Consider the following 15,422-nt stretch of genomic DNA (forward strand, 5'->3'; position numbering starts at 1 on the left):
TGCCTTGCTTGTTTCGATGTTATTCTTTGTCGCGTTTATTTTACTTTCCTGTGGTTCTCGCTCGCTCGCTCGTCGTGCTCTGCTACTGTGTGGCTGTTGGCACGTCAGCGGCACCACGAGCATCGACGTCGTTCAAGATGAGCGAAGTAGAGAACCAAGACGATACCCTTATTTCTCCGTTCTGGGAAAAACTAATTTCGAACTCCTTTTCAGGCTCTCTTTCTCATTCTTCTGTATATGTATCCTTTAATTTATTTTTTTTATTTTCATGTTCGAGATTGCCGCCGGCGGTGAACCCTCCAGCGGTGCGCTTGCCAGAGATTCGACAGCGGACGGAGCAAAAGAGAGCCAAGGCTGAAAAAAAAGAAAGGAAGAGTTGAATGGAGGGGGAGGGGGATTGGAAGGAAGAGGGAGAGCGCTTCGCGGTCTTCCGGCATTCACGTACTGCAGCGCGACACACCAACGCTAGAAAAGCCAGCATGGGGGCTAGTTGGTTGTGAATAAGCTACACACCGATGCCGCTATGGCTTGGCCAAAACTCGAGGCAAACGAAGCATAGAGAAGGAGGAACGTACATCTTTCTTGCACGTGTGCTAAAAAGAAACCCTAACTCTCCACCCTAACCCAACGAAAAGCTGCCGACTGCAGTGAACAAAACTTGATATTCGGGGAGATGGTGCATAGCTTTTGGGAACATCAAAGCATAAAAATACATTCCCATAGATCGAGAGACACAGGACAGGCGTCCGACCTGTGCGTATCGATCTAAATTAATGTCTGTTTTTGCGCTTTAATGCTCCCAAAATGACTGCAGTGAACACACAATCCGACCAACTAATTCTAGCCGCCTCCACGACATTTTTTTCGTGTGCCGGTATTGCCTACATCAACTCTGTTAAGATGCAGACCAGCAGCTAGCGCCTCCACTTAGCTGGCGGACATAACGGACTCCTTTTTTTAATTGCGAATGCCATTCCTTTAGCTAGTACGACGTTTTCCGAAAGGGCGATGAATTCCACCACCTGAAGCCTTCTTGAATTCCACCACCTGAATTCCACCACCTGAAGCTTTCGCGTCGATTGCGCAGCTGTGCTCGTCGCGAGTGGCGTCAAACACACAAAGTAGACACGCACACAAACGCGCAAGTGACGTATTTGCAGCGCATATCTTCACCGGAACAAGTAAATAAAGATGTCATCGACGTTCCGTCGGCTGGATTTGAACTCTGGGCCTTCTTTACAGAAGCCTGATGCTCTAATCACTATACGCCAAAGGAGATTTCGTTTTTTACGCGTACCTCGTCAGGTGAAATTTGACGTTCTTGAGGATATCTCGCGTGCAAGCAAGCGCACTGAGATGCTATACGTGTATTTCACAGCGGCTATGGTTGCCCCAAGAAGTCAATTCGTGCAAGACAGCGCGTCATGACGTTTTTCGCGTTTTCACGGCGCCGACGTGTTATCGTCGTGGCGCCACCACGCTTTTCGCATTGACTATGATAACTGACACCAGTATATTTTCTCTGAAATATTTTTTTCACTCACTCACTCACTCACTCACTCACTCACTCACTCACTCACTCACTCACTCACTCACTCACTCACTCACTCACTCACTCACTCACTCACTCACTCACTCACTCACACACACACACACACACACACACACACAACACACACACACACACACACACACACACACACACACACACTCACTCACTCACTCACTCACTCACTCACTCACTCACTCACTCACTCACTCACTCACTCACTCACTCACTCAAAAACTTCCAAGAGCGCAAAGTGCACACAGGGGAAAGGCTTCGGAGCGTGGTCGTGTGTGTATCACAGTTAATTCGCTTCGTGTAGCGTGAGTTGATATGGCCTCTTCATACAAGATCAGACAGCACAGAAAGAGAAAAACCGTGATAGTAATGAAACCCTCTTTACTGTTTGCCTACGCATTTCTTTGCTTTCCTCTTATTCACGTCTGCTGGCAGCTTCGCACTCTTTGTGCGCATCTAGTTCTGCGGCCCAAGCTACCGCCCCCTCCCCCACCCTTTTCTTTGTTTCGTACTGCGCTCTGCACAATCCTCCGTATGCTGGTCGTTTTTGCGTCGTTGAAGAATTGGGATGCCGTGAGAGCAGGAGTGCCGGCAAATCTCCTCAACGCCGCCGCTTTCCAGCACTCTCTGACGGACCCAACATAAGTCTCCTTTTCGTTCCGTATTTGAGGCGTTGTTTCGCAGCGATCGCTCTTCGTGCTCACAAACCGAGACGTTTTGCCTCTCGAAAATGTATGTTCTTCCCGTTCGTTTTTCTCGAGGGCGTGGAAGAATCAGAGGAGCCCCGCTTACTTGAACCTCTTTCGCGAAGTGTATACGCATTTTTCTCCACTCATAAGTGTTCCTATTTCTTTTGAAGTGCTCGCCGCACTTGTTTCTCGGAGCATTTCTCGGAGGAGCGCGCGGATATAAAGTGATGAAGAAGAAGAAGAAAGGAGAGAAAGGAGGCACGAAAAGCGGCGTAACGTTGGCAAGGGCAGGCCTATACGCGCGCGAGTGCTCTCGTGCCGAGTCTCAGAAGGAGGGGCCGGGGTGGTCGTCGGTGGCTTTCAGCTCCCATATTTCATGGCAAAAGAGGAGCGTTCTGGCGCTCTCAGAAGGGCCTGTATACAAGATGACTGTTTGTATACCAGTCAGACCGAGCATACGATAGGCGAGCGCGCGTGCGTAAGTGCCCGACTCGTTGAGAAACTCGATATCCGAGCGGTGTGCTTTTTTTTTTTTCCTCGAAGAGCGAATGCCCGCAATGAGCGCTGCGCACGTTTCGGAGCCTGTGTTTATGGAGCTCACCTATCCTTGTTTCTTTTTTTTTTTCTTAAATTTTGTGTGTTTTTTTTTCTTTTTTTTTAAAGGAGGGCCTCAACTGTGATTTCGGGAGTCGGAAGTGGTAGTGGTCCATCGTTGCTGCGAGTGAACGCGGCTTGCAGGTTTGTTTCGAGCGGTAAAAACAAGCGGCTCGCGTCTGCGGCGAATGCGCACAGCTCGTTTTCCTTCTTTGCTTTCAGCGCCCGAGCCAACAAATTTGAAGGAAACGATCTGTTTCGACCTTTCCGCCACGCACTCCTTCCGAAAGTTCGCGTGTAGTCTCCTTGCTCGCTTCGGCCATTATCAAGCGTTCTTCTCTCCCCGTGCACGCGTCGTGAAATGCAACGGTAAAGGTCTCCACCACTTGGCGTTCTTACGTTTACGAGCGCGTTGCAGAAAGCAACACGGCGTGGCACAGTTTCTCGCCTGCGAGACCGCCATTCCAAAATACATGCAATCATTTTTTCTTACCATATCTTATCTTATATGTTACATTATCTGTACAATATATCGTAATATAAGGTATCTTACGATATCTTATATTGCGGTATCGATAAGGGTTCCATGACCTTCATAGCGTTTTCTGACCTTCAGAACATATCATTTTTGTGATGTTTTCTGTTTTTTTTTTTTTTTTTTAATCGGCGAGGCAAGTCGTTTTGGAGGATTCCCTTCTCCAGAATATATTTGAAAGCATACAAAAAGTTAGGACAAAGTGACGTTGACACCAAACTAATGTTCCAGACGAAGCGGAAATTTGTGCAGCGGCATAGTTCGAAAAAAAAAAGAAATAAATTATTTTTCCTGCCCTCGTTCGCGGAGCCACTCTTCTTTTTTTGTCTCGTACTGCCATGTTTCAATTAAAGGAAAAGAAAACGCTCATCGATAAAAATGCATATTTCTCGTGGCAGAACACAGCTAAAATAAGGATGTCAACCGAACCGGTAAGGTAATCACATGAATCATCTTGAGAAGCGAGCACTTCTCGAAAAAATAGCGAGCGGACACAGTTCATACGCTTGAGTTGAAAGAAAGAAAGAAAGAAAGAAAGAAAGAAAGAAAGAAAGAAAGAAAGAAAGAAAGAAAGAAAGAAAGAAAGAAAGAAAGAAAGAAAGAAAGAAAGAAAGAAAGAAAGAAAGAAAGAAAGAAAGAAAGAAAGAAAGAAAGAAAGAAAGAAAGAAAGAAAGGCGAGCTAGCTAGAGGTGACGAGAAACTGGGCGACGAAAATTTGTATACTCGAAAAAGAAGGGGGTGTGCTTTAAGCAATTTCTCCTCGCCGTGTCGTTCAACCAAACAGCGCGTGTAAGGAGAGCGGAATGAGGACCGGCAACTTCGATCGTGCTGACTTTTTAATTAGGCCCTGTGACAGGCGACGAAGGAGGAGGCCAGCGTTTTGTCATTCCAACACACTCTATGCCACACGATGACGACACTCGATTGGGCCAGCATTAAAGCTCGCGACGCCCATGGCAGACTTCGCGCCTTTTTTTATTCTACTTCTTCCTCGTCTTGTCACTCGCTCGGACACATGGCTGTACCGTGAGTGTGATTTCAAGAAGCCCCACGAAGTTTCTAAGACTCGGATGGGGAAAACTTCCGTAGAAAAAAAAAAAAAAAAGAGGCGCACGCCGCCTTCTCGACGAAACGATGAGAGATGACGGCATCGAAGATGTGAGGAATAAAGGCTCTCTCAGAAATGCGTTCCGTCAAATCCGTCTAAATAAATGTGTTGAGCTTACGTGAAGGGAGGGACCGCATTCATCGAGCTAACCGCGTATGCGCACGTACACTATTGTTAGCGGAAAAAAGCAACATTTAGTTATTAACGCGCCCCTGGTGCTCTTCTGTTATTGAAAATAAAGTCGGTGTTTCTAAACGAAGCGGGTAATTGCGGTTGCCGTTAACATTCATATATCCTGTCAGGTGTTCCAAGTATTGAAAGAATTCCGATGAACAAAGCACTCGAATAGGAGATCGACTCTCGGCTTCATCGCTATCCACCGCCATTGTTGAAACCGAAATGAATGCAACATTGCGCCGAAAGAGCATACGTATAGTTCATCTCATGTGGACCACAGCTTCAAAGTTGAAGTGTTCTTCTTCCAGACCAACATTTATTTCCACTCCTACGTGCCGAAGACATCATATTAATGCGATCACCTCCCTGGCTTTATCGCCAGCAACCCTGGTCATGCATCATTCAAGACTGCCATTTTGAATTTGTAACATCACTCCTCTCTTTAACGCCGCAAATGGCATTGAGAGTATTTATATAAACAAATAAATAAGTAAATAAATAAATAAATAAATACTATTTTTTAAATTTTATATACAGCTGAAACTCAACTCCGCAGCGTCTCACCCGCACTGAAGAATCGTCCTCTCGTGGTTCTGCCGCGCTGCATACAATTACTGCGGGAGAACGTTGTGGGCGACATGTCCGTCTCATTTGTCGATGTCTCTCGATGTGCTCTCCGGCGAAGTCGACATGTGAGCGTGGCGACAAGGGGGGGGGGGGGAGGAGGAGCGACGGGACAGAGGAGGCACGGAGGGAGCGAGGAGGTGGTCCTTTCGTGTTCAGACGCAGCGCCGAAGACTGGTTGTCAAGAGTCTTCGACGCTGACGTCTCGGACAAATGAGTCGACCTCCCGAACGGGACCCCGACGTACAGCCGCGCAAGATATCGGAGCCTCGTTTATAGACGAAGCGGGGTTTGGCCAGACGCTCTTCAGCGCCAGTCAGTGAGATCGCGCGGCAATCGATTTCTCGAGAAAAATGACGTTCAATTCGGCCGCGACGTGCGGGGGCGTTTGTAATTTATTTATTTTTTTACTTTCGAGATAATCCCGCTGACAACCGTGGGTGATAGCTGATTCATTACGAGTTCGGTAGCGCAAGACGACTGCACGTCTTGTATTACGCTCGTAATCAATCATGACCATTTAGCCCCGTTGTCAGTTAGCTGTATTGAAGGGCAGCTACCGCCTTCCCCGTCCGATCTGTTTTATAATATTATTACAAATTATTGATCTAAAAAAAAGCGACTCAAGTTCCGATGCCTCGGTGCCGATGACTAATGACACGAGCAAAGCGAGTACATACTTTTCACCCAGAGCGTTTCACTGCTTGTCGAGACTGCCTTGTACTGGTAGTCGCGACAAGCAGTGAAGAGTTATAGCGCGCGTGCGTGTGTGCGTGCGTCCGGTTCATTGCAACATCCTAAACCACACTTTATTATCTTATTGACCACATAGCACTCAGCGACATTCCCCAAGTCTTTCCAGCGAAAAACTTGAAGAGGTGAGAAATGCCTGTAAACCGCTTTTTTCAGGTACGAGACGTGAGGACTCTATGATATTTCTCTGTCTATTATGACGCCCAGGAACTTGTGTGATCGACAATACGGTATACTTTGACCATTGATTGATACACTGCAGTTAGTCATGGGTTTGCGCGTAAATGCGATACCGTTTGCCTGCATTAACTAACGCAAACAAGACAAGTCGACGCATGCTACAAAGTGTTCAGGCTCAGACCCTCCGGATATGTTTAGGCCTGCCTCAAAGTGCTTCAACAGCGGCGACCATAGCCATCGCCAAGGACCACCTCATAAAGACTCATATTGAGGTTGAAGCGCTGAGGACCCACATAAGGCATCTCGCCCGGACTCCACACCACCACCTAGACTCTCTACCAGCGGACAGACCACGCACCTCCTTTTGCCGAACAGTAACCACACAGGGCGAATATCTACCAACTGGCTTCACACCGGCGGCGAGACCTTCGCTTCCTCCATGGTGCCTGAAACAACCAATCATCAACCTGACAATACCAGGCGTGCAGAAAAAACAAGACCTGTCAGCGCCAGCTCTTAAACAGCTCGCTTTACTTCTATTGTACGAGAAGTATCACAACTCGACTCACGTCTACACCGACGGCTCCGTCCTACCGAGCAGTTCAACAGCGGCGGTCGTGATTCCAACGATCGCCACAACTATCAAGTTCAGGACGACTCAACCAACAACATCGACGGCAGCAGAGCTCACAGCGCTTCGCGCCGCGCCGCTTTTCATTAACGACCAAATGAGAAAAAGGTGGACGATTTTCTGCGAATCCAAGGCGACACTGCAGTCTCTACTGTCGACTTTACGCCGCGGTCCGCACGAACAGTTGGTATTTGAGACTGCCGAGATGTTCCACTACCTAACCGAGAAAGGACACCGCATTGCATTTCAATGGCTACCAAGTCACTGTGTGATTATCGGCAATGAACGGGCCGATCAAGCTGCCCGTTCAGCCTATACAGAGGACCGCGACCTGTCGATACCTCTTTCTAGGACAGACGCTGCTCGGAAGCTCCGCATGCTCGCTCGCCAATGCACCATGTCAAATTGGAATGAGCCACATTTCATACATGCACGACTACACTCCTTTGATCCCACGTTAAGCCTTCGACTGCCATCAAGACTTCGCCGAGGTGACGCCACCGTTCTGTGTATATTATGGCTGGGCGTCGCGTTTACCCATGCATATGCATTCCGCATAGGGATGGCCGACACCACCGCCGGTGAACACTGCGGCGACGAAGAAACAATTCGACATGTTCTGTGTGACTGTCCGGTGTATAGCGCACAGATACAATCTCTTTGCCATGCTTTCAACAAGTTGGACGACCAGCCCCTATCAGAAGAAAGACTACTACGCCATCGTCCGGACATAACGTCGCAGAAGAAGGCTCTACAAGCACTACTAGCCTTCCTGCGATCCACTGGCCTGTCAGAGTGCCTCTGAGCGGAACGCTCTCTTGCGTGTGTGGTTGTGATTGTTTTTTTCCTTATTATTTATTTTCTCTCTCTCGCTTTCAAACCCCCTATTCCCCAACCCCAGTGCAGGGTAGCATACCGGATACAAACATCTGGTTAACCTCCCTGCCTTCCTCTGCTCTTTCTATCTCTCTCTTTTATTGACCACGTAGCCTTTTTTTTTCTTTCATATTTCTATTTCTGCCTGACCGGAGAAGCTCGAAAGTTTTCCAAATCATATACCCGATCTAAAACACCGTATCTTCTGATACAAGATCACTTACGCAATTCTGCTGACGTGCTCACAAAAAAAAAGGAGTTGCGTGAGCACATCGGTTAGCAGTCTGCCGCCGATGACGCCATTTATTAGTTGATTAATAAGTGCCCCTTTTCAAACAAGCATTCCTTGTTGCCCATTGTCGCGTATTTATTTACTGAAACTTTCTCGGTTGCTAGAAGTACATTTACAGCGCAAACGCAAAGACGCACCACAAAGAAAAAATTGGCCGCGTATCTGCGTGCTTCGCTGCAAATCTCGTCTAAAGACTATAGAAGAGGCGCTGCGTGAGATATGGACGCCATCTGGCAATACGTCGGGAAACATGAGTGCTGTGTTGCGGGCTGGTAGTCCCGGCGCAGCAGCAGGCGAAGACCGGCGGTGACCAACGCGACCGGCGGGGACGCCAGCCAGCCCGAACACGCGGTTTGGCGCGAAGCGCCGAAGCAGGAGAAACGTCCGCACTCAAACGAGTACTCTCCACACACACTTTTATTTACACGTCGGCTGGGTAAAACAGGAATGCCAGAGCGGCGCCCCATGGCATTCGTACAGTGCAATATTGAACCGAAACCGAAACACAACAACGAGCTCGTGCAGAGGGCATGGAGAAAGGCAAGTTTCAGCGCAGTCGCATTTTCAGCGCAGCTTAAGAAACTAGGGTCTCTAGAATTACGTATTTATGTATTTTCTATTAAAGGAACACACCACCTAATACTTACCTAGTGTTGTTGCGCCTCAGATATGCGTAATGTTTTGCTTTTTGATCAACAGTGTATGAACCTAGTCAGCCGTTCAAGATGGCTGGCCCTTCGGCAAGTGGTTCAACTTTGGCCGGGTGGCTGAATCGAGTGACGTGCCGACAAAACAGAAAGACAGACCAAAATTTCTGCGTTTAAGTTCCCCAAGAATATCGTCTTTAATACACGACAGCGCTTGTGTGTGTCGTTTCTTTCTTTGTGGTGCGTCTTTGCGTTTGCGCTGTAAATGTACTTCTAGGATTATGGACCAACTAGGCCCAAAAGAAGTTTTACTGAAACTTTCTCGGCTCCACCAGGTTCGAGATGCATTTGTTCTTAATAACAAAGGTAGTTTGTGACATCTGTATCGTGTCATTTGCAGTTTCAGCAAGATGCTGCTGCAGAAGGAAGAGCTGGAGCAGAAGCACCTCCACCTGGTGCAGATTGTGGAGAGCGAGAAGACAGCCAAGTGGCAGTACACCCAGCAGTGCGAAGAGCTCACCGTCGAGATCAAGAAGCTGCGCGCCGAGGTGAGCAGAGCACGGGTTGTGCTCGTTACTAATGCCGGCGCCTCAATGGGAGATACAGCACTCGAGACAACCTCGAAACTATAACTCTTTAGGATGTAACCGACTATAAGTATACAAAAGAGGCAGCAAAAACTGAAATATTAACATACCCGGTGAATGCACGTGCATGATCTGGTGTATCTGTTCAAACGTTCTATTGACGCGCATGCGAGGCCAATAGACAACGAAGGCAAGGAAATCAGTGCGGTCGTTATTTACATTTTCATTTCAAGCGTATTAATTAAGTAACAAAGGAAAATTAAAGTGAAAAAAAAATACTAGTGTTAAAAGTTAAAACTGCGCAATTATGTGACACATCTTTCCCTCGTCCTTACGGATGCACGCCTTTCACAATCGTACAGTGCTACTGCTACCGGTGAGATATCTATGCCATAATTTAATAATAATAATAATAATAATAATAATAATAATAATAATAATAATAATAATAATAATAATAATAATAATAATAATAATAATAATAATAATAATAATAATAATAATAATATTAATAATAATAATAATAATAACTGTTGCTGTATAAACGTCACAAAGCCACGATATGATTACGAGGGACGCCGTAGTGAAGGGCTCCGGAAATTTCGACCACCTGGGGTTCTTTAATGTGCACCTAAATCTAAGTACACGAGCCTCAAGCATTTTCGCCTCCATCGAAAAAGCGGTCACCGCGGCCGGGATTCGATCCAGCGACCTTCGCCATAACCTCGTGGTAACTCACAGCGCGACAGAAACGAAATTCGTGTTCAAAGACAGGGCGCGCAAACACGGACACAAGAAAGAAGTCAAGAGACCAGAAACACGCCGGCGTTTGTGGTGTCTTAACTGTGTCCACATTTGCACGCCCAGTCTTTTAACATAAATACGTACCCACTAGCTCAGCTCTCTGTTATTATAAGAAACGAAATACTAAAAAAGAAAAGCACAGCGTGAGCGCCTCGTCATGCTCGTGTTGCGCGTTTGCGTATTTACTTACCGCCAAGGAGACATGACTGCAGCAGTCTCCCATTTCATAACACGACACCAAGACCAGCTTCCGAATGGAACGACACTGCAACAGTGAACATCCAGCAGCTATGAAATAGTGCAGTCAAATTTCACATGCAGCTTTCATGCGACGCAATTAAGCATCGCTCCTGGTTCGTCGGTAGGTTCACGAACACGAATATATATATATATATATGTATATATATATATATATATGTATAAGGAAATACAATGCAATGTGCAAAAAATGCAAATTCTCAGCATTCATGAAGAACATAATTAATATATAGCAGCATTTTAGAAATCAAGAGAAAGGTTATTGACAAGATGGGCGAACGATTGTGTTGTGTCAGCATTAACCACTAGTTCCAGTAACTTGTTCCACAATGAAAGAGCATGAGGAAATAATGAATAGTGATGCACGTTGAGGTGACTTAATGGTTGCCTAACTGTCTTGTCGTGATGAGTACGATAAAAGCGCAAGGACGGTGCGATTATGTAACAGGATATGTAAATGGGATATGTAATTAGGGGACTAAAAATAGCTTTCGTTGCATAATACTGCATGGATTTATACCTCTCACTGACACTTTAACTTGCAATGCTGGTGACAGTGAAAGTGTAGTTGCACAGATGAAGACAAACACATCTGAGTGGTGAAAGTTTACCTGCGCGAAAAATTTTTGCAAATGAGTTTTTCTTTAGCGAGGCACACATTCAAGAATACGTTTCGCTCAACGACCAGTACAACAGTACAGTAACATCCCTCGAGAATCTTCGATGCGAAGCTCTTTTATCGAGCATGACAGCATGAGCGTACACGGCGTGTTGTTGGCCTATCTGCTAAAAGTTTATCTCGCTAGAAATGTCACTACGATACACGACAAATAACAATACACGGCAGCAAGTATCTATTCTTTCGTCTACTCGTATTTGTAGTGCTGTTTTGCGCCACCTCTACCGAAGCGACAGGACGACTACGCTTTCGCTCCTAAAGGGCGAGCGGCACTGCACAAGAAATCGTGCATTGTGATTACCTTCGCCGAGAATGTCTCAACGTGCGGGAACAACAGAAAACGCGCATACGTTCCTTCCTTACGAGACCTAACTCGCAGTAAGGCAAACGCGAACTGCAATTGCTGGGAGCTATCGTTGTGCTACCGCCAACCTGTACTAGCGGGGCCCCGCTGAGAGCTCGCAGATTATTCACACTCCTAGTTAAGTATGCACAAAGGCGCGCCGGGTAACCGACACTTTCACGAAGAGAACCGCGCTTCCCGCAGTGCCGGAGAAAAAGCCGTGGTTTATTGATGACCCGCTTTTCGCCTCAGGAAAGCAGGGGAACGCGTAGCGTATAGCGGGAAATTCGCGCGCATTCATTGATCGACTCCCCCCCCCCCGGGCCAAGATAAACAAGTCGCAGACGGAAGGTGTAAGGAGAAATAGAAGTGGAAAAGTGCCACACCCTCGTTTTGGTGAACCGTGATGGTGATCTTTTTTTTTCCCCTTGGTCCCTTTCCTTTCCCTGCATACATTAGGAAGCGTATAACAAAAATATTTTTGAAAAGGAGAACAGATCCACATTGCCGCTAAAGAATAAAGACTTTCTTTTTCATTTTTCTCGCGTTTTTTTCTTTATTTCGAGGTTACTGTTATTTCGAAGCGTCACGCTCACGCGAACGAGTCAACACAACTCACCGGATATCCAGGACTGCACGATAAGCGTACAAGGACATTCTCGACTCTGGTACAGCGACTGCTGTTGTGTGTCTGCGTCTCTGTTCTTCACCTACATAGTCGAAAAAGTTCTGAGTTAATTTTAAACTGTCGAGGGCGCGCGCCCTTAGTTTGGAGAAAAATAAAGGCACGTAGGAATCGCGAGCTAAGAGGCACATCTTTCTGTACAATTTGTGCACCGCAAACAAAAGAAAACAACGCCCGCAGTCGCAGTGACACAGCGGATGCGCGCGAACTTTAGAGCCACGATGCGTATAAGTGACTAAGCCATGGGAAGCATGATATCTTAAGCAAAAATTTATTCCACGTGTACTTGCGCTGCTGCCACCACAGACAACTTTCTTTTTACTGTGCTTTCTTGTGTATTCTCCTTAACAGAAGAAGTTACTTCTTTTTGGTGACTGAGGTTCTTGAGGTACCACTGCGATACGACGTTAGGTGCAGAAAGCTTTCGGAGGGGGGGGGGGGGGGCAGGGGAGGGTCAATACTTCGACTGCGAAGAAAAAAAAGAAGACGGCTTTCGCCTTCGGGTCGTCTTAGGCAAATACATAAGGGACCCAGCGAGTTTTTCTTATAATCGCCCATCACTAAGTCTGCATTGTTTCTTTACCGCCAGTTTGACACGTGTAGTATTCAGATGAACTAGAACAACATGAACATGAATTTAATTACCTATAGACGTCACTTCTGACTAAAAACAAAAATGGTACTTCTTCTTTAGTAATGTCAGCAAATAAAGCAGGCTACTTCGCGATTCTACTTATAATCTTGATTACAACCCACGGGCCGCTAGAGAAACAATCTAAATCCCGGAGGGAATATATTTCGCTGAAAATGAGAAAGCTATGCTGAAATTGATAACTTTTCTTTTTAACGTAAGCGCACCTCCCCGGAACCGCTAATTTATACGTCTTGGGCGTGTGTTAACGGTACAATAATTAACGTATAATTTAAGAGAAAAAGAAAAAGAAAACGAGAAGAGAGGCTTGCGTTAATTGCACTCCGCCGGAAGACACGCGCGCACACATGCGGCGCAAGATGTTTCTCCAGACAACAAAATCGATAAGCGGATGGGCGGATAACATTGTCTTTCAACATTACACGCTCTCTTTACAAGAAAGCTTCGAAGCGTTCTTAATTTGCTTGCTCTTCATTGCGCACAATTACTTAACCTTCGGGACTTCGATCAAAAAGCAACGAAGTGCGAACAACGGAACTTTTTTTCTAACTGAGTAAATAGAGGGACAATGAGTAAAATAATAAAAAAAAGGAGCGCGCGTGCCGCGGTGTAAGTTTGAGATCGTTTAATTTATAACGGTCAGAGAGAAGAATGCGAGCCCCGATCAGCTAATGACCTCCTATGGACATTAGCGAAAAAGGAGCGCGCTTTCTTTCTTACGTACATTCTTCGTTCGGGAAATAATTTCTTCCAACTCTTGAGAATTAAACGCCATAACTCGTGACCCGATAACGACTCGGCTTTGATATATTTGTCTCGTTCACCTACTGTTCTCTTTTTTTTTTTTGTACTTTTCGTAAAGACAATCGTTTGTCATTCTAATTATCCAACCGCTCGCTACGCACAACTGGTGTGCCAGTAAAGTTATTGTGGTGTATGGTACTTTTTATCTTAGAAACTCGTGCGTAGTAATTATCGTGATTGTTTCTCGATTGCCTAAAATCAGCTCGAAACATTCCTTATTCTCTGCACAATAAATGTCCAGGTCTTCTTTCTAAAGCAGGCTTTGTTGCATGGAGATGTGCGCGAAACGAAGCACGCTTTACAGGCTGCAGTTGGGAAGGAACGATGCAAAAAAGAACGAATCGTAATGAACGTAAATGACTGCAGAGAAGAAACTAGGGGCACTTTCAGAAGTGCGATGCAGATCACAGATTATTACTTAATCTTTTGTTGTTGCTGATGTGTCCAGTGTTCGTCGTGTTCTGTGCCTGATCATTTTGGTTCGGTACCTCTGTCATTAGAGGTAAATCAAACAGTGTATGACTCGAATAATCCAGACGAGCGTTTTTGAACGCATTACAAGAGACCCGTGACTGTGCACTCGATTGCATGGGAGAAAGCTAGCCTAATCCCACGTGACCCGTGACGTCATGATGCACTGACCTTCCGTTCGTATTTTTCTCCGCACATGCCGGGCAGCTGTGCGCGCTGAAGAAAGAGTGGAGGCTCACGCCACATCGAAGCGAAGACGAAGACAGCGAAGAGATAAAGAAGATTAAAAAAGTGAGTTGATCCCAGCACGTTCTTTTGCAGGGTTGTTCGAGGTCTCTTGAAAACACGGAATAACTGCTTTAAATATTTTTTTCTTCCTGGGACAATAATAGTCCAGAATAATCTTAATACTGAAATCGTTACCCCGAATTCCTTATTGAAAAATGCCTGAAATTGTCATGAATTTGTGTGTGCTTATATATTTGTATGTGTTCTCTAGCAATTTATATAAAATTCGTTGCTAATGTTTAAAGAAGGCCTCCAATTGCTATGAATCAGTATGTGCTTACATGTTCGTATGTTTCTATGTATGATATGGTACCAGATCGCAGTACCTATAAATAAATAAAACAAATAAATAAGGTGCACTCTGCACTACTGTAAGATTAACGAGAAGGTACGCCAATGCGAAAAGTAAGCATTTCCCTAACGAGCGCCTGAACTTTTTCTATAACTGCTGAAATTTCCCTCGCTTGCCCAAATACTTATATAGCACCGAATGTTTCTTGACGTTTTTTTTCATCCCCTACTTTTTAACAATAATGAAAATTACTCTATAATTTACGCTCCGCGTAAGTATTAAAAAAATATATATGTTCGTAGGGCCTAAACCATGGTTAAAGCAAATCTGGCGAAGTGAATTGTTACAGAAGAATGACTTGGCTAGCGAGATGGTAATCTTCTTGGGAAGGAATGCACAACACAGACTGTTAGGAACACAGCCGTGTAAACCTTCCTTTTTCGACCCTCATTCCAAAAGTTAGCGGAAAGTTACTTTAATCTGAAAATTTTTCCTTGAGTATGGCAGCCCCATGGTAGGCATTTATCTTACCGAAAGGGCATGGGCACAAAAGATAACGAAAAAAAGCCCCACGTAGCTTTTATGACCTTAAAGTTTGCATATTGGCAAAAAAAAAAGAAAACCACGAAACTCATCCGCATGCGCTTATAAGAAAACAGCGCCGACCGGGTCAATTATGAACACGTGCGGAGACTCGCAAAACAAAACAGTTCTTTCAGAATAAAGGTTGGTTTTTGCGCGAGATAATCGGGAATGTGCTGCCATTATTTGCGATATTCATCAGCCTCGACGTTACCGAGAAGTTCGTCAATATTGTTTTAACGAAACTACTCTATATAAAAAAATTCGAAGTGCGCTTGGTATCAGGACAGTGCAACGAAAGGTTAAG

General features: G+C 45.5%; 1 protein-coding gene across 4 annotated transcripts in view; it reads left to right on the plus strand.

The window, feature by feature from the left end:
* LOC119386236 (ras-specific guanine nucleotide-releasing factor 2) overlaps positions 1 to 15,422 on the plus strand; it is a 403,649-nt gene that overhangs the window by 304,304 nt on the left and 83,923 nt on the right. For all 4 annotated transcript variants that reach the window (XM_049413775.1, XM_049413776.1, XM_037653567.2 and 1 more), the window contains 2 exons: positions 9,071 to 9,218; positions 14,161 to 14,244. In XM_049413775.1, the coding sequence (XP_049269732.1) occupies positions 9,071 to 9,218; positions 14,161 to 14,244 (232 nt within the window). The remainder of the gene's footprint in view (positions 1 to 9,070; positions 9,219 to 14,160; positions 14,245 to 15,422) is intronic.

The sequence above is a fragment of the Rhipicephalus sanguineus genome, chromosome 3 (assembly GCF_013339695.2).
Source record: "Rhipicephalus sanguineus isolate Rsan-2018 chromosome 3, BIME_Rsan_1.4, whole genome shotgun sequence".
NCBI lineage: Eukaryota > Metazoa > Arthropoda > Arachnida > Ixodida > Ixodidae > Rhipicephalus > Rhipicephalus sanguineus.